Genomic DNA, 20,636 nt, shown 5'->3' with positions numbered 1-20,636 from the left:
ATTTTGAAAAATGTACGATAGAGAAAAAACAAGTGGTTCATTATTTTTCTCATGGATAATATTGTTTTTGTTTTACAACTCATTCAGTTAAACTGAAAGATAAGCCTTATTTAATTTTTTGGGGCTCTTTTGAGTGGCAGTTCTCAAAAACAAACAGCCATATTTTAAAACGCTTGTTCAGAAAAGGTGATATTTCACCTTTTAATATCAATTGAATAATAATATCAATTATATTCTCTGAGACAAAACTTGACGGTTCAATATTGCAAAACGAATGGCTGGACTCTTTACTATACAGATTCGTTTTCCAGTTATGGTTGACACTTGCCCACAGACAGATGCAGCTTTACACTGGATGACATTAAAATGACTGTTTATTGCCTTTTGGTGGTCTTTTACATAGTCAAACACATCAAACATTTATAAAAAATCAACATTAAAAAAAGAAACTACAAATAAGTTTTCAACAGCCTTAAGCTGCTTTACAATATATTTTATTGACCCATGTAAAATGTTTCGCTGTCAAAACTAGTATAATATTTTCCCACCATGCATCTGTGAGTCCATTTCTGGAAAAGTTGCAACCCACTGCCCATCCATTTAACAAACAAATGAAAAAATAAACTAACAAAAATAAAACACATTATGGGTACCAAACCAGAGCTGTCAATAGAAAAAGCCCAGCACCGCAACTTAAGTGTGTGTGTGTGTATATATATATATATATATATTCTTTCACACCCTTTAATTCCTACTGCTGCTCAAAAGGAATGTGTTCCTCCGAATACAAATGTTTTGAAATAAAAATATTTTTTTTTACAAACACAAGACTTTTTCATAACATTCATTTCATACACATAGGCATTATTTCTCCAAATGTGGTTGTCTTTGTATTTAAATGCACTGCAAAAGAAAACCACAAGCTTCTAAACAGACCTTACCTATCAGACTTATTTATTTATGTAACTAAAAAGAGGAATGAAATATACTGTATCTTTTCTATAAATGCCTTCCCAAAACATACATTGTAGTTCACCTGATGCCAACAGTGATTTATGAATTGTCTTTTACAGTGCTGCACATTTCAGAATACTAAAAAACATCTATCAAAAAATATCTTCATTATTTTAAAACAATTAATAGGGCGTTCTTGTATATCTGCTCATTATTAAAATACCTTTAAGCTGATTTGCATAAACTGCACTGGAATGGCCTCAGGGTGACCAGAACTGTATAGTATCTGCCAACAGTAGTTTTACAGAAACCCACACTGAATGTATACAAACAGTAAAAAATAAATCATGTATAGTGCACTACATATACAGAGAAGTAAGCTCTAGAGCATTAAAAACAGTTTTTAAAGCATTAATTTGCATTTTCTCCATGAACATGTTGACAACATGCTACTCTAATGATTTGCATGTATGAGCTGAAAATTGCTTGTCAAGCCTTTATATGGCTTTCTAGACTGTACACAAACTCTGAGTGGTGCATTGTTACTTGATGCTTTGTGTTGTCACAACCTTTCACTCCTGGACAACAACTTCATGTGACGATTGATTTCGGTTCATCTGGATAGATGATCCACCGAATCCAACTTTACCAATAAAGGACTCTGTGGCAGATGCCATGCCGTTTTGATGACCTCCCTGGACCATACCTGATCCCCCTTTATTCTCCACATAAAGGACCTTTTGAGATCCACCATGAGTGGAAACACCTTTTTGGAGGGACCCGTGAATCACCTGGCCCCCTTGTCCTTCCACTACCACCAGGCCCTGAGATCCAGCAACCCCTCTCTGAAGTGTCCCCTGAAGGACTTGGCCGCTTCTCACTCCCCCATCCACCAAGTACACTTGTGATCCAGACAGTCCAGAGTTGAGAGCCTGAGAAGATCCACCCCTGTCCACAAGCACCATTCTCTCACCACGATTCAGGGTATTCGCCGCCATGTTGGTGCCCTGGACTACAACCCCCTCAGCTACTGGGCCGCTGTTCATCACATACATGTTCTGTCCGACTCCCATGGTGGGCCTTTCAGCGAGCAGTACCGTGCTGGGCTGCGGCTCGACCATGTAGTACATTTGCGGCGGTTGCATCAGGTACGTTGGAGCTGGCTGGACGCTCGTGATCACTGCGGGCTGGTTTTCTACGACAAGCACATTCTCCACACGTGAAGATGATGTAGCAGACATGTTGGAAATCATATTCATTTCGTTTGTAGACAGAGCTCTGTTAGTGGCTATATTCCCTGCATTTATAACATTGGTTGATGAAGAAACCACATCGGTACGGTCCACAATGGGTTTGGGAGGGGGAGGAAGGGGCGCATGGACCTCAGTCTTTTTACCTCCGCATATTTCTGCGAGTGTGTTGAACTTTGGCCCAAGGTCATTCAGAAACTCTAGGTCATTGTTATCTTCGAGCATGCTGCAGCAGCCAACAGAGCCAACAGGGGAGCCCTTCCCTTCATAACCATACACCTTTGGTTCATTCTTAGCAAATCCATCCTCCAATCCTCTGCTTTTCTGTAACACACATAGAACAATACATATGTGATCCACATAGAGATAAATAGACAAACAGACAGACAGAAAGAGAGACAGATAGCAGTCCCGGCACCATGGGCGGCCTTTGGGGGGCCTGGAGCGCTCTGTGAGTCACTAGTGTCGCCCTGGACAAGCCTGTCTCCCTTCACCAACCACACATCACAACCCACCAACCACCAGTCCTTGCTTGTTTGCATAATATTTATTAGTTACTTAACATTAATTACTTGTTGTTTATTGAAATCAAGCATTGTGTCGGTTCAGGCAGGCCACGACAGTCAAGCTCACAACAGCAGATAGTCAGCTGTTCCTGACTTGTAACAATCCAGTTTTAACATCTATCACCACAGCCATTAAAGGGGTACTTTAGCGCTGGGAAGATGAATCTGTATTTAAACTAGGTCATTAATGTAGTAGAAATGTGAAATAATTTTTTAATTTGGTGCTTAATTTGGAGAAAAGACAGAACATTTATTTTTGTCTCATGGGGATGAAAGACAACAATTCCCAGAATGCTTCGCTGCCCTACAAGGCCACTCCCAAAGCCACCACTACTAGATTACTGAATCACTGATCACTTTCACTTTCCCACCGCGACAGCGTTCATTTTCATAAAATCAGTTCAGTTAGAGAACAGATACGACAATGTACTTCAATATGTGATTTAGCCGCTGAGGAAGTGTCACACAGCATAAACGCTGCAGGAGTCAACTTACATACATTCGTGATGAGCTGAATGAGCTCGTGAGGAGAGCTGAGGTAAATGCGACTACACTCGCGGCAGAGATTCACAGCGCATTTTCAGTCTGGCGTGTTTTCAGTTCATGCCTTTGGAAGATTAACTTTCATAGGAATTCATTTGAGAAGTTGAAACCATTACTTTGCTCCACTGGCCGCACAGTTTACATGAATTCCTGAGGCTGCAGCTGCGAGCTAAATGCTGTGAGTGCGATCTCATATTCCCCATGTGCGAGTTGAAAACATGCGCAAATGGCTCCCTCTGCTGGCTGTAGTCTTTAACCTCTGGCCAAAAATTTCTCAGATGACAAACTGACGGTATTTGCGTAATCTGAGGAATTTTTCTAGAAATTAAATGCATAAATCTCTTGTCTCAGGGGGATATGATGGGGGGCGCACAATCATTTGAATATACTCCAGGGTTTCTACTGATACAAAGCCATATGCTAATCGCTGAAGTAACCCTCTAAACATTCCCATTCTTCAGCTTCTCTTCTATCGCATCATTGCTCACAAATCAAACTCCCTCCTCCAACCACAACTCCGCCTTAACCTGTATTTAATCTCCCTTTGTTTTTTTTCCGTACAGGTCTCTACATGGCAATAATTTTTTTACTCATGTATTTTGTTTGTCTACAACTTACGTAATTGTGAATTGTAAATAATATATTTGACAAAGTGGTTCTGACTAAACTATAGAATTAAAGAAATCAATGTCACGATTTCAATTGTGATGGTCGTGTGATGTTGCTTAACTGTATCATGTTAAAATTTGTACTGAAGCATGTTAACTGAGTTTGTTTGTGTCTGTTGCACTTTTTTTCAGTTTCTCCCCAAGAGGCTGCGTGTATGGGAGTAGATTTGTTGCGTTATTCCAAACAAATATAATGTCCACAAATAATTGTAAAGCGATTCACAAACAATAAATCATTTCACAAATCAATAGAATGAGGTCCAGAAATCCTGTATATGCAGGAGTTTCACAAAAATGAATTAGATTCACAAATAAATACAATGACATTTGTGATTAATAAAATAATATAATATAATAAACATATATTTTTATTTCAGAAACACACAACTCTGCCTCGCGTAAGTTGCAATATTTAGTTTATTGCTTCCTGTGCATATGGTGATGGCTTTCTCTGCATTTGTGGATCTCTTCTTGCACATTTGTAAATCGCAGCACAGCGTGTGGATTTTGAAACATTTCTAGCATCTAGACACAGGCCTGTCCTAAATGGCACACTTCATGTGCACTTTAGGTCTTGTGACAAGAGGCAGGGTGTCCCATTCGTCATTTAAGCTTAAAGAAGGGTGCTCGTGAGCGCCCCCCTTTGCGGCTGCTATGCGTCCTCGATGCGCACTTCAGCTGAGCCCGCAAGTTTGCGAGCTACGCAGAGGACTTCTACACGGCAGCCAATGCAGCATTACGTTGTCAAAGGGTTTAGGGTGCCATTTGGGACAGGGTGCCATTCATTTGTGTGAGTCTAGATGCTAGAAATATTCCAAAATCCACATGCTGTGCTGCGATTTACAAATGTGCAAGAAGAGATCCACAAATGCATAGGAAGCCATCAACAAATGGCACAGGAAGTGATTCACAAATGAACGCAAGGCAGAGTTGTGTTTGTGACATAAAAATAGCCTATTTGTGTGGATTTTTTTATTAATCACAAATGTCATTGCATTTATTTGTGAATCTAATTCATTTCTGTGAATTCTATTGATTTTTGAAATTATTTATTTTTTGTGAATCGCTTTACATTTATTTGTGGAAAACAATATGTTTGGATAAACGCAACAAATCTACCCTCATACGCGTGAGCCTCAACAGTGCAACCTTGTTAGTGTCAGTACAGTTTATATTATTATTCACTATCGATCGTCACTTAGACTAAATCCCATTTTGGTGATTCCCGTGTCATATTTTCAGGCTAGGCTACCAGTCCGGTCAGGCAAGTAAAATTCTGTTTCGTTGCCTGTGAATTTGTGTCTGGTGCTGGGTCTGAGACAGACAGACAGACAGACAGACAGACAGACAGACAGACAGACAGACAGACAGACAGACAGACAGACAGACAGACAGACAGACAGACAGACAGATCATATACACATAATCCTGTAGGTATATTTCACCTGTGAATAGTATTCATCCAGGAACATTTCAGACACAGCCATTCCGTCAAAATCTCCAGCCATTTCTCTACTCATAAGGGTTTCATCTCTCCTCAATGAGTCCATGTAGGCCATTTCCATGTCATTGTAGCCACGGAAACCTATTATGGAATTGGATTCCATGAAGCCTCCACCTCCTCCTCCTCCACCACCATTAATACGCATACCACCCACATCTTTGGATTTTAAACTCATGGGCCTCCCACCACCATCAGTAAAATCAGTCGGTACTGGAACATCCTGTCAGACACAAAATGGTTTGATTTATTTAGCTTTATGACAAAAATAACATTTCAATCAGATTTTTGTTCCTGATATCATATCATACCCTGTCCTCTCCTTGGCCCTCAGTATGGTAAGAGATGAGATGCTCTTTAGTGTCATAGGGCATGTCTGTGAAAGCTCCCACCATCCCAGCGGCTCCACACTGACAGAGCAGCAGCAGGAGTGGGATGACTATAACAGGAAAAATACAACGTTTATTTCAGTCACATAATAACAATCAATCATAATCTGTTCTGTGAACTTTGATACTTACGCAATAATGCAAGCAATCCAAGGAAGAGCAGACCGATTCCAGCAGGTCCAAATGTTGACCCCTTCTTAACCGTTCCTGCTACAGTTCGCGCACAAGCCCCCCGGTCTGTACAAGTACACACTTCCACCACTATTTTCTGAGGTTCTGGACATCCCACCCCCTGCTGGTCCTTAACATCCACCGTCAGCTCATGTTCTCCTGGCCACATCTTCTCTTGGGTCCGGAAGATGGCAGTGGTATCTGATGAGAAGAAGAACAGAAGATCTCAAACACAAAGTCAGTAGCGACATCCTAAATAACAGATCTGAGACTAGTACTTCATATTTTTGACTTCCTATATTAGATTGATAGACAGACAGACAGACAGACAGACAGACAGACAGACAGACAGACAGACAGACAGACAGACAGACAGACAGACAGACAGACAGACAGACAGACAGACAGACAGACAGACAGATAGATAGATAGATAGATAGATAGATAGATAGATAGATAGATAGATAGATAGATAGATAGATGTGTATACCATTTAAATGCTCGATTGACCATTTCCCTTTAGTTCCTTCTGGGACAACATTGAAGGTGAATGGAGCTCCATTGGGTGGTGCATCCTCATCCACTGCAGTGACTAAGACTGCGTCCTTATCAGTACAAAGTGTCTGGACTTTGCTTAACAAAGTGGGGCAGTGGTCATTAAAATCCTCTACCTGGATGGCAATGGTGCCCGTTGCCGTCTTGGAAGGCAAGTCTTTAAGAGAAAAGCATATATATATATATATATATATATATATAGAGAGAGAGAGAGAGAGAGAGAGAGAGAGAGAGAGAGAAATATATATGTTTTTAAATCAATTATATTTTATATTTGCATTTCATTTAAACATTACAATAATATGATATACAGTATAATAAAAAAAGATAAAGAAAGCAAATTAAAATAAATCCTTTAGGATACTTCCTCTTAACTTAGTTAAAAAATAATGAAATAAGATATAATTAGTATTTTACAATTTAACTTGCAGATGCTTACATTACTTATTCAAACACTGACTCAGTAACTATTGTTGATTAATGTGAAGATGGCGCCCTCTTCAGGACATGATATGTATCTGCAAGTCCTGTGGTCATTATTATTAAACAATATGGCACCCTGGAAGTGTGATTTGTCAATAAGTCATTGAAGTACACTATCATATATTTTGATAGTGAACGACATATCTGGAAACAGTTCAAAATACGTTTTTTGTATAAATATAAGACAATTAGAACAGCTGGCAAATCCACATCCTTAAAAAACTACAAAGATTAAAAAGTTGTCCCTTTTCCCTGGAACTTGCCTTGAGTTATGCTGTAAATTGTGGCGTAGTAGGTGCCGTTAACTAGAAACTTGGACTCGCGGTCAGGAGCCTTGTTCATTCGAACAGCTCCAGTTGTCTCATCGATGCTCAGCCAGTTATCTGGGTCAGAGGCTTTAATATACCTATAGGAAAAGGGAACATAGTTCAGGCTCATTTATCATTAATTTAGGTGTTGATTTCTCTCTTCTTTTTTTTTTAACTGTTTTGATGTAAACATACTTTACGTTGGTAGCTTCCTTTCCGGTGTCTGTATCGATAGCCGGGTACCTTGTGATGATCTCATTGCTGTTAAAAGTCTTGCCTTCTGAGATGGGAATGGCTTTTGTTAGGGGTACAAACTTGGGTCCTTCCGGTTGGTTTTTCACCTTTACATTCACGTTGTAGATCTGACCGCCTGTCGATGACCATGAACTGCTACTTGAACCTCCACTGCTGCCTCCGCCGCCTCCGCCTCCACCACCTCCACCACCGCCACCGCCGCCTCCACCACCTCCTCCTCCTCCTCCTCCTCCTCCTCCTGCACCACTGCCCCCAAAGTTGACATTCATTCCTGATTGTCCTCCAGTTACAGAGGGGTGAAACGGAGCATTGTTGACTACACCAATACCAAGCTTCAGGTCTTTGACATCCTCATAATCAACAGCCTAAAGGGAAAATGGACATGAGATACCGTCTTCAGACAAATGGCTGAGAGTATAATCTGCTTCAGAACAGTTCAATGCTAGTACATGCAAACATTTATAAAAATAAAAAAAAGCAGTTATGACCTGCAATACTCTTTTGAGCAATTAGACTACACTATTTTTCAGTTGACCAAATTGAATTTCTGTGAATTCACAGAAATTCAATTTGGTCAACTGAAAAATTTAGATGTGATCAGTCACTACCTTAAAAAAACCTTAAATTGGAGACCAAATTTATTTTTATTTTTTTAACAGTGTACTAGATTTGCATATTGTTTAAAGGACTACATACACCTAGTGGGTAAACCATGGTATTTCAAAAGAAAATGATTTTGTTTAAAAATGACTAAGAGAGAGTATCAAAATGACTCTAATTTGCCACTTTGTAATGGAAATGAAAACCATTTGCTCTATTTTAACCTTAAATACTACATTAATTGTAATATAAAAATATTAGAAAAAATATATAATTATCAAATATTTTTTAACTAAAAGTTAATATTTGATCACATTTGACCACCAATGAGTATGACCAATGTAAGGAATACCTGAGGGTTAAATAAAAGGAAAACATTAACATTAATGTTGCCTCTCCATCAATCTCCAGAATAAAATTATACTGTAAATGTCGTCAGCGTAACTTATCAATGCACACTATACTTTGATGTTTACCAAAAAATTCTGCAATTGCCTGTACAGTGAAGCTGTTGTCAAACCTTCTTAAAGCCATTCAAATGTATTGACAGCATTGGTTTGGCTCCATGAACTGTTGTGGCGGCGACGCCGGCGAGATCAAAGCCTGTCACAACTCTGTTTTTCAATGGCTCTGACATTAACTGAGGCGATACATCGATCTATTATGCCAAGATCTTAAGAGCATCAAAACACATATTTTGTTTGAATTTCTGATTTAAACGTACAAAATTTAAATGCTGAGACTTAGTTCTGTCTTCCTACACCTAGTATGGCTTGAGGGTAAGTAAATCATGGGGTTATTTTAATTTTTGTGAACTATCCCTTTAAGCAGCAAATAAGCGTATTAGAATGATTTCTGAAGTATCATGTGATGAACACTGAAGACTGGAGAATTATGCTGAAAATTCATGCATTTAAGCGGGTAAATATAGGAGAAACATGGGCGTCGGAAGCAAAAAAAATGTGGTGCGTTCTCTCTCAGAAAATGTTGGCTGCACTAGATGTCATTTATATTAAGTACTAATGAACTGCTTTGTTTACTTAACGTCTGGTTGGGCAAGACAAAAATACGGAAGTCACTAAACCATTAAGAGTGGCAATAGTGCAGGGGTAAAGCGCATGCGTCAAATTTGAATGCAAATCTATCTACGGTTCAAATTCGCCTTTTGCTGAACTCGCTCTACTCCCTTCTCCCATCACATTTCAGATAGGAAAGGCATTTATTTTCAATAAAACTGAAAAATGTCGTGTTCAATAATAAAGTGTTTTTCGGTTAGAGCTAAGCAAACAGACTTGCTGAATTAGACACAATAAAAGTGAGTGGGTCCCATATCATTGGTCGTAAATAGTGGGTGGATCTTGTCCCACCCACATACTGGCATGTAAACGTCTTCAGGCCAGGACTATTATCAAACATGTGAAGCTCACCTTGTCAAGCATCAGGATTGCCTCATTGGTCTTTGGGTCCATTTTAATGCTGAAGTATCCAGCCTCATTGCCTGATGCAATAAAGCAATTGGCCGCCCAGTTGTCCGTGTTCTCAAGATCCAGGTCAGTTGCTTTAAATCTCATCACCTCCACTTGAGCTGTATTTTCCTCAATACTAGCCTCAGACTACGGAGAGTGAAGAAAAATGTAAGTTGCAAAAATTCCAAGGGACCATGTATTCACTACAACAACATGCTAAAACCATGTGGATGTAAACAGAGTGTAGATATATTCTTACTGGGCCTTCCAATTTAGGCACATTATCATTGACATCATTGATCTTGATGGTGACTGTTCCTGTGGCGGCATTGCCGCCTGGGGCACCATTTAGGTCAGATGCTCTGACAAGCAGGATATACTGATCAACAGTCTAAAGAGAGAGACAGTGTGGAAATAAACAGGTGGAATCATTTACATACAACTGAAAGTGCTCAACAAAACCAGTCAATGTCTTTGTTCCTGTATTCATTTAAAAATACAATAACAGCCCACGTAGGGTGGAACATCTGGCACTGACACAGAGGAGCTCATAACTGCTGTCAATGAAGAAGTGCCAGTGCAAAAACATGTTGGATATCATAGCCTACACATCCGATACAGTGATCGTGACCACTCACCTCTCTATCCAGGTTTGGATTGATAACACGGACTGTCCCGTCATTGTCAACTCTGAACATTCTCTGCCCATCTGGTTGCTGCTCAACAATCTCATACTTGATTTGAGAGTTCGGGTTTCCTGGCTCATCAGCATCAAAGCAATTGATCTTCATCACTTGTGTGTCTGTGTCCATGATAAATAAAAGTACATATATTTTAGTTTAAAACAAGGTCTTTAAAAAACCCAAATGTGCTCTTCATAATCATTCTGGTTATGGATTATTTTTTTCAGTCCCCATTCCCCCATATATATATTTTTAGGGACTTACAATTAATTACAATAAATGAATGAAAAACATGCTCAACATAAAAGAGTTGTCTGCAAATCCTTCATGACCCCCTTGTAGAGATGTTATCATAATCAGGGTTTGATATTAACTTTTTCACTCACCAGCCAATTTGGCAACTTAAAATGATCAAAAATAAACCAGATTATCAAAGTCAAAGCTTGGATTTAAATATAACCTATTTATTATTCATCTGATTTTGAATATTTTGAATGATAGTCAATCACTGTTATTGGATAACAGTCAAATAAATAAAAAAATAGAAAAAAAGACAATTATATCACGTCTCTTTTACTTGCCTTGAGTTTACCTACAAATAGCAATAAAGATGCAAGGACACTTTTTTCCCAAAAGTTTAAGACATGCTGCATTTATGAGTTATGATTTATGAACGGTTTAGAAAAAGTGGCCTCTTAATTGTCTCCTAATGTTTGAGGACCCTTTTAGGCAAAGGGCTTATGCAAAAAACATAATTTATCAATCATACCCCACCAAATTGGCTAGAGTGTTGATACGCATTACCCGCCACGGGGAATTTTCACATGCATTCGGCAGGTTGGCGGGTGTTCATTTAAAATCCTGATCATAATCACCATTATGTTTATTGTATAAACAGTCACATTTCTTTAAGCTATAATAACTGCAGGTCACATACCTACTGCACTGAGTTCGTCTACAGCCCCTGCAGTCATCACACCAAAAACAGGAGCATTATCATTCTGATCCCTCACTCTAATTCTTAGCCCAATGTCATTCTCCGCAATTTTGCCATCTGTGAAGGTAGCAACCCCTGTAAGCTATGGAGGAGATGAAGATATGAATCGCAAGATCACTAACACTTATCAATAAGAATAGGTATTAAAGCAAACAGCATTAACAAACTCAGTCCCTTTTGTCATTTTACTTACATTATATTGTGCAATGGACTCTCTGTCGAGGATCCCTGTTATTCTTACGTATCCAGTTTCAGGATTCACCACAAATAAATTGAACGGCTCCATGTTTGCACCGACGCCCTTTAGTGAGTACCTCAAATTTTTCATTTGGGGGTCTTCCTTGTCTGAGCGGATCTAAATCAATTAGAAATACATACATTTTTAAAACAAAACCAACCAAGCCCACAGTGCCCTGACACATTGAAATGAAACATTTGCAAATATGAAATGTTTAAGATATTGATGCAATGTATATCATGTGATGTGTCGACTTCATTGTTGTAATCATGGCTTTATTTCATAATGGTCATTTTGTATACCGTAATCCTCAAAATATAACACAGCCCCCCTTTTTCAAGATGTACATTTTGTAAAAAGCCTTTTTAGTAAAGGAAATGTTTTTATTTGAAAATAATTAATACTGTATATTTTTCATATGTTAAGTTTTGTATTGAAAGATTGCTAAATAGTAATTTGGTGGAAATAGTAAGTTTGACAATAAGGTATGAGTATGTGTAAATCTGTGGAGGGTATGATGAGTGAGAATGGGTTTACCAAGAAGGTTCCTGAGTAAATATCAGGGAATAATGATTAAATTAACGTGTTTGAGAAAGAAATGAAGGAGAGGTGTTCTAATAAAGATGGTACATGTATGTAGGCTGTAAACTGAAGAATGTTTTTTATATATATCAGACCATTATTGTGGATCTGACCATTTTATTTTATTTTATTTTATCTTATTTTTTTATTATTATGTTTTTATTTTATTATTATTATTATCTTTACAACTGTTTTAACTATGCTTGTTTTAAATTTTTTATTCGTCCATATGGTATTCTTTTTTCTCATGCATTTGTTACCACTGTTTTAATTCATTTCTATGTAAAGCACTTTGAATTGCCATTGGGTATGAAATGTGCTATACAAATAAACTTGCCTTGCCTTGCCTTGTCTAAATACTGGTAAAATGAACCAATGATCACATTTAAAATAAACACTTTTATGCATACCATTAAAAATAACCTGTAACCTATCTGAATTATACCTATAACAATTAGGCTATCCATCTCATAGTGAAAACCATGTAACCCACCAAAATTTCATTAACAATAGAAGTGAAATCTTACTTGTTGAAATCCTGGGTACTTTTTAAAGATCACGTACAGGGAAAGTTTGGTCCCGTCAACAAGACACTCAAACGTGACAGTCACGCGGTTCTTAAGACGGTAACTTTTCTTTGACTGTCTTTTTACACTTGCTATCTTCTCTGACGCTGTATTTCTTGCCACACTCGTTTTACGCGCATTTGACAGCACCTATTGTCGTGGGTGTATTATTAAAGTCTAGACGCTGAATATAAGATGTTTTTCAGATGTATTTCTAAAGAAAATCCTTGTCTTTTATCTGGAACAATATGGTATTGGTTATGCAATTTATGCTGTAGTAAAACTGTGTAGTTACTGTGTAGTTGTATGAAGTATTATTACTACGCTGTAATACTACTCAGTACTTAAATATATAATTGCACTGTAACAATGATACAATTCGGTAATAAGTAATATTAATTAACTACATTTACTACTTACTATAGGGTTATGGTAGGATTAAGGTTTGGTTGAGGGTTAGTTGTATGTAATTGTGTGCATTATTAATGGTTATTACTATGTAAGCACATGTAACATTTGTAAAAAGGACACTATAAAATAAAATGTTACCAAACCAGTGTAACCGAGAACTTTTCATTTAATAATGCTTTAGTATTTAATAATATATTATTAAATAATTTGTACATAATGTTAGTTCATTGAAATCCAACTGTTCATTGTTAGTTTATGTTAGCTCAGGGGCATTAAATAATGTTAACAGATACAACTTTATATTTTAATGTAGGAAACATTTGAATTAACCACAACTAAGATTACTTTTGAAGTGTTTTTAATTGTTAGTGCATGTTAACTAATGTAGTTCACTAATATTAACAAATGGAACATTATTGTAAAGTTTTCTTGTACATTGAGTATACAGTAATAATTATGCAAGCATGAACTTGTTTGACGCAGAGAAAATCTCACTCACTTTAGCGATGAACTCTCTCTTGGTGTAATCGACATTCTCCTCTAGGATTTGGGGAGGGACGATCCATTCTCTCTTCTGTCTGTGGAGGGCCACGGAGTTGTGGAATCTGGCTTCAGCCTCAAACACATGCTGCGGGAAAACAGAAATAACTCTTTATGAAAACAGATTTAAGAAAACTTTTTTCAGTTTTTATATTTGTTACCCTTCCTGGTAGGAACGTTCTCATTAGAAGGATTTGTAAATGATTCATTACAAATTAGTTTTGATTTTAAATTATCGAAATTCTGGTTGCAACCTGCATGCATAGTTTGATACTAAAGTCATCCTGCCTGTGCAGGCACAAACAAACTAAAGATAATTATTATGAAATTCAATTGAAATTGGTTGACCGTAATCTAATGATATAAACCTCAAAAGATACGACTGCAGAAAAAGCACTGCAAAGAAGACATTACTTCAATCCACTTCAGTAGACTTTAAATTAAGATAAGATAAAATGAAGAAATACTTGGCAAAAGCTAAATGCATTCCATTTAACTCAAAATCACCTTATTAGACCACACACAACTAAGATAAAGCATGTGTGGTTGAAATTAAAGAAACCCTTGTTCCACTTTATATTAATTGTCTTTAATTAATTTGATACAACACAGGTAGTGTGTAACTTACACTCAATAGCTGCAAAAGTGTAATACATGTACAAAATTAGTACTTTGTACCGAACAAGTACATAATAGAAAAAGACACCGAATATACAGTATGTGGGTTTTTGTGATGAACTCAAGAGAGAGAGAGATGAATTACACCCTTTTCTCTCACTCTCACTTTCCCTCTTTCACACACACACACACACACACACACACACACACACACACACACACACACACACACACACACACACGGGCATAAACAGATATAACATATGCAAAATATTTAAAAAACAAAAGCCGGAACAATCAAGAAGAGCACTTTTTCATCTATAGGGGTTAGTGGTAACACACATGGTTTAAAACTTTCCACTCATGCCAGGAGGACCGAACTCAGTGTATTCACTAGTTGCCATATCAGCATTATTTAGAGGAAAAAAATTGCACAAAAATAAAAATCTTTGGAAGATATCACTGAGCATGTATTTGAGCAATGTAGCAAAAGTAAATTTCTTAGGCTTATTTTTCATCTCTGTTTTTGTTTATTTAAAATAAGACAAATCTGATATTATTCGAATCCTATAAATGTTTTTTTAACCATTGAGATCGTTCTTTAATACAGATCTAACAGCAGAAGACACGAGCCGCATTTTAAATCCCAGTAGCGCAGGTGGGGCATGTTGTCACACTGCTTTTTAATAAGCCTCTATTAGAACTACGCTATTATATTTTATACTTTTATTAATTCTATTGAGCAACCATGAGGAAAAGGGTGAATAATGACTGCGAGTCAATGTTCATTAGTTATTATAATTGTAGTTTAAGTACCGGCATACTGTATAGCTGTTTTATAGTGTTTGTTGTCAAACTTTTAAATATATATATTTTTTAATGATTACACATGCCATTATTTTAGCGGAAAATGTTGATAATTGTATTTTATTGACAATTTGTATTATTATTTTATCAGGTAACATTTTAAGCTCTCATTTGGTCATGTTACAATGTACCCCACCTATGGGGCATGTTGTCACACTTCATTTCCATTCTTTGGGCGTAAACCAAGAAAAAAGTACACACTGCATTAATGAAAGAAAACATTATAATTGTACTAGTTTGAACCCCAAGTGGATTTACACAAACTAAGAAAGTCAAAAAGGTTTAGGTCATGTCCCGCTCTCCCTTATCCACATACTGATCCAAGCAAAAACTATTTCTTCCCTGAGAGTCCCTGAGAGAAAATTTTCATTTTCATAAAACGCACTCATTTAGTAATCAACTGTTTTTTGAACTTATCTTAATAAGAATCTCAGTAAATATTATTTTGAAATTAAAAACAATGAGGTGTGCCAGAGGGAGGGGATTTCAACACTCCTAAAATTGAAAGACTTGCATATCCAGCTTGACTTCTGTATTCTGTCTCTATACCAGACAGAACTTGTTCTTAAATGCCCAAATACATCATGCTAACTATAGATAGGTTTCTGTCATTACAGTGTCCAGCTAAATATTAGTTACCAATATTACTAATTTAAAACCAGAAAATATTTGAAACACAATGTATTTAACATTTTTAATTTCACCACTTAAGTTAACTTACTAATTGACCACATACAATGGAAGCTAATGTCATATCATAGGCACCGTAAAAATTAAGACATTTATTAGACTTAAATTGGTTAATTGTTTATTCAAAGTGATAATATGCGATGTGGAAGTTCAATGCACTATATGTAACGTTACTGCATTCTTTTATGATGAAATGTAACTGTTTACTAAGCAATTTTGTAAATATTTAGTTGCCATGGTAAATTTCTGTAAAGGCCTCTGGCATTTTAAGAGTTAAAGAGAGACACAAGCACAATGAGTAACTTTTTCATATTAACTTTACGAACATACATATAATGAGTGCTATAAACAACAGGCTACCAAACAAACATGCTAAACAAACCCAGTTTCAGTAGTATTATGAGAGAGGCGCACGATTGTTTTGGTTCACAAAACGATACATTCAAAATGGAGAAACACTAAAATTTAGGAACGTTAGCTAGCCTCTGTTAACGTGCTTATCTGTTGAGATATTTAAAAAAACAGGACAAACTTACCGATAATCCAAAGCAAAGCAAAAAAGCGAAAGCAGGCGATATTCGCCGGGCCATGGCCGGAGAAGCACACACGGTATTCCCTGATCACCTGAGATCCACTGCTGACTTATGGAAAAGTTCGAATATATCCCGCGGAGGCAGATGTGAGTTCCGATGTTGTTTGATGCACGATATGCGAATGAGATCGATCCGGAGCGCTTTAGAGATACTCCTTATTCATTCTTTCTCCCACACCCTCACCTTGCGGGTTAAAAGGAGGACCTAACGTCACAAAGATGGGTGGGTGTGTGCGTGAGAGAGAGAGAGAGAGAGAGAGAGAGAGAGAGAGAGAGAGAGAGAGAGAGAGAGAGAGAGAGAGAGAGAGAGAGAGAGAGAGAGAGAGAGAGAGAGAGAGAGAGAGAGAGAGAGAGAGAGAGATATTATAATTTTCATGAGTATAATTTTCGCAATTACATTAGGCTACATGTATCATAAAGGGTGGCATGGGTGTTCTCATTTAGAGAAGTATTAACATATATCCAGAAGACCCATCCTTAACCCTTCATACGGTGTCATATGAGTAACATCACATGGAAAATTAACCTAATAACTGGATTCATTACCATTTGGACAACCACAGTTTTACAACAAATGCAATGGTTAAACTATGGTTAATGTAGCAAAACCATGGTTAATTTCAAGCTAAATAAATCAATTAAAAATATATAATATAGGCCTACTATTAGAAAAAAAAATATTATTAGGCTATTATATTTAAAATTGTTAATCTTGAGCAAAATTAATGCATTTTAATATATAGCCTAGGTAGGCCTTTAAAAAGTGTTATGACAGTGTTATGAAAAAATCGTTTCAGAAAGTAAATCTAATGCTAATTTCTACAAATTATTAATATCTTTTTCAGTAGGTTTTCAGTAATTAGTTGTAATTACTGTAGAGAATAATGGTAAAGGTTAGGTATGGCTATTTCATGAACTAACAAACATAAACAAAATATAAAATAAAGTGATAAAATAGCAAAATAACATTAAAATACTTGTTTTGAGGAGCTTACATGTTTTTAAAGAGTTTAGAAAATTACATTTAAATTTATTTATTCATTTCATTTTATAGATTTATATATATATTATAACATTTTTTTTGTGTGTGTGTGTGTGTGTGTGTGTGCAATTGACCCACCTGTAAATGTCCATGCTTCTATATTGCTCATTGATAGTCATTTTAAATGTGATGGTGTATTATGTCACGTAAATATTTTGACAGCATTAGATTTATGCTGTTTATTTGAAATAATAGCTACATCCTAAAATCCTTCAGAGAACAATTATTTTAATCACAAATAACCATCATTTAACATATCAGATGCCGTTCTTATGATAATCTATTGAGCTGTCCCAGGGATTAGCTCTATTAAAGATCAGAAGCGATGGACTTTGAGGTGTTCTTGATTATTAATCACACCTATATGAACTGATCTCTTCGAAACTCACACCTTAACATGTGCTTATTAAAAGTTGGTCATACTTAAAATGTCTGAACCAAAACGTGTCTGAGGGTTTGTCCCAACTAATCAGCAAATACTTTTCTTTTGTATTGCATGTACAGAATTATTTCCGAGAATAGTTGATCGTGTTTTATTTTGCATGTGAACTTATTTGGCTGTGATAGATGCACTTCTGTAGAAAAGAGAGGGCTTTTTGGGGAGTGGTGAAGTCACGGCATGTCTGCTTGCTTTAAGGAGGTGCAGGAACGGAGTGGGGGAAAAAAGAAGCGATTGGGCGAGACAACTTGTTTATTCTTTTTTCTGTAAATCTCTTTCACTGTCTCACTCCCAGTTACTCTGATTTGATGGTTTGCTTTTCTGACTTTGTCTGAGTTCGAAACGACCATATGAAGTCTTAATATAATACTTTAGAATTAAGTATGTTTTTAGAAATGTTAAAAGGGCCTTGGTGTCTCACTTTAAACCCTAACGCTCAAAATGATTCATTTGAGTTCAATTAAATTAACTCTTATGAGTATTTAGAACTTTCTCTTTTTTGAGTTTTCAAAACTGATACATTTTAAGTAATCTGAATTGTTTCATTGTTTTGGGTTTTATGAACTTAAACGAAACTTAAACTTAGACAAACTTAAATTGAAATGAAGCTGGGATTTCTATACAGCATACTTTGCCATGATACTCAAAAGGGAGAGAAAATGCTAAAATTAAGTGTTATATAATGATTTTGTGCAAGAATAATAATGCAAGAATAATGTAAGTGGGAGATTTAGTCGTGTTTACTGTTTTGCTATGCTAATTTCAAAGAGTGTCGGTTATGTTGGGTTTTGTTGGGGGTTACCATCAAAATTGGTTTGAGAACAGATATACATAATGTTCAATGTTTCAAATTTCTGTATTCATTCAGCAGTTGCTATCCTGCACATTATGTTACACATTTTCTGGGGTGTATTTCCCGAACAGAAAAAAATAAATAAATCTCTTGACAAACTAAAAGACATTAATGACATTTGTAAGCATTCAAAATAAAATATATAGATTGTACTAAATGTCAGCTTGCTTATTTTGCTCAAGATAAGGATTTATTAAGTCCACATGTCATGGAAACAAGAAACTATGCTTATAACCACAGGTCGAGAGCTGTCGTCGCAACCACACAAGTTTGCGATGCCGTTTGCAAATGTTCGTTGGAACTGGGGTTTCGGGAAACACAGACTCGTTGAACTATGTTGATAGCAAATGATTATAGTTGGCTAACGATGCTTTTGGGAAAAGCACCCCAGGTTAACAGTTACTGAATTAGCTAATTAAAGGAGTAGATAAAATGAAAATTACCCCATGATTTACTCACCCTGCAAGCCATCCTAGGTGTTATATGACTTTGTTCTTTCTGATGAACACAATTGAAGTTATACTAATAAATATTCTAAGCATTATAATGGCAGTGACAGGAGCTCAAAAAAGCACATCCATCCAAAATAAATGTTCTCCACACAGCTCACAGGGGTTAATAAAAGCCTTCTGAAGCCAATCAATGGGGGTTTAGTATGAAAAATATCAATATTTAAAAAGTTCATAGTTAAAGTAAAAAAAAGTCAAAGTAAAAAATAGTAAAAGTAGTTAAAAGTGAAATATGTATATCTTTCTTACCAAACCTTAATTTGCTTTAAAAGGTCTTTATACCCAGAGCCATGTGGAGTATGTTTATGAGGGATGGAAGCGCTTTTTTCAGCTCATTTTAAAGTGAACTCCTTTAAAGCTAATCAAGATTCCAACTATTAAAATATTTAAGTTGAGTTTCATGATAATTTTAAGTTAAATAAATGAATTGGTTTACTCAAATATTTTAAAAAGAGCAATTCAAATGTATGAGTACAAAATAAAAATCTGCTAGGGCTGCTTACTTAAACTTTTGAATTTCTTAACTTAATTTTTGTTTTTGTTTTGCCAACTTATTCGGGTTTACGGAGTAGTCTAAGTAGGGATAAGGTTAAGGATCTTCAAGGGTTGTTACAGGGGCCCTGCAGAGAGGGTCTGAATAGCAAGTCTTTGCCACTTGCACACATTTAGAGAATATACTGAATGTGACTTCCATTCGGATAAAGCCTTCACTGTCTGGGCAAGGCCATCATAAATCTGTTCCTCAGACACTACATGCTTAACAAAGACGCTCAAAGAGGAAGAAAAGAAAGAGAGGGATTCTGTGACATTTACTACTGGTCAAACAGTCTAGAAACATGAATCAGAAAAAAAATGGTAATAGTGCTACCATCTTTGTGAAACATTACATTGGTCTAAGGGTTAGCTTAGCAATCATGTAGCAATATAATAATGTTAAAAAATGTTTTCCAGTAAAAATCTAGATTTTTTGTTTTTCACACTAAGTTCACAAGTTTTTAACTTGTACTGAAGTTTAAACTTAAAGCATCACTTTGTCAATGGAGTAAGAGCGAATTCAAGATAAATTCTCACGAAAGTCTTTGTTTCATTTCTTTTTTTGTCTTCTTTTTTTTGACGGTGTTTTTGGATGGGGAAGACACAGTGTAATCAGAAAACCAGTCGCGCAGGAAACTCCCTTGACTTTGGATGGTAAACAGTCACAGGTCTGTATCTGTAGACGATGCATGCACACGCTTGTCACCTGTGCACAACAATTGTATGACTCATGATGAAATCAGTGAGAGCTATTGGGAGTGTCAGG

General features: G+C 36.5%; 1 protein-coding gene across 1 annotated transcript; it reads right to left on the bottom strand.

Annotated features, from left to right (window-relative positions):
- Positions 1-368: 368 nt before the first annotated feature.
- Positions 369-16,703, bottom strand: dsg2.1 (desmoglein 2, tandem duplicate 1). The gene is made up of 14 exons (XM_067417114.1): positions 16,438-16,703; positions 13,686-13,814; positions 11,583-11,744; positions 11,330-11,471; positions 10,348-10,511; positions 9,969-10,100; positions 9,671-9,856; positions 7,584-8,008; positions 7,344-7,486; positions 6,533-6,754; positions 6,004-6,243; positions 5,794-5,921; positions 5,427-5,705; positions 369-2,528 (listed from the first exon to the last, which is right to left on the bottom strand). The coding sequence occupies exons 1-14, from the start codon at positions 16,489-16,491 to the stop codon at positions 1,527-1,529; spliced, it is 3,408 nt and encodes a 1,135-aa protein (XP_067273215.1). The 5' UTR covers positions 16,492-16,703; the 3' UTR covers positions 369-1,526.
- Positions 16,704-20,636: the final 3,933 nt, after the last annotated feature.

Source organism: Pseudorasbora parva, chromosome 15 (assembly GCF_024679245.1).
Source record: "Pseudorasbora parva isolate DD20220531a chromosome 15, ASM2467924v1, whole genome shotgun sequence".
NCBI classification, from domain to species: Eukaryota; Metazoa; Chordata; class Actinopteri; order Cypriniformes; family Gobionidae; genus Pseudorasbora; species Pseudorasbora parva.
Note: the sequence above shows the minus strand (reverse complement) of the source record. Positions and strands in the feature narration are given on the sequence as shown.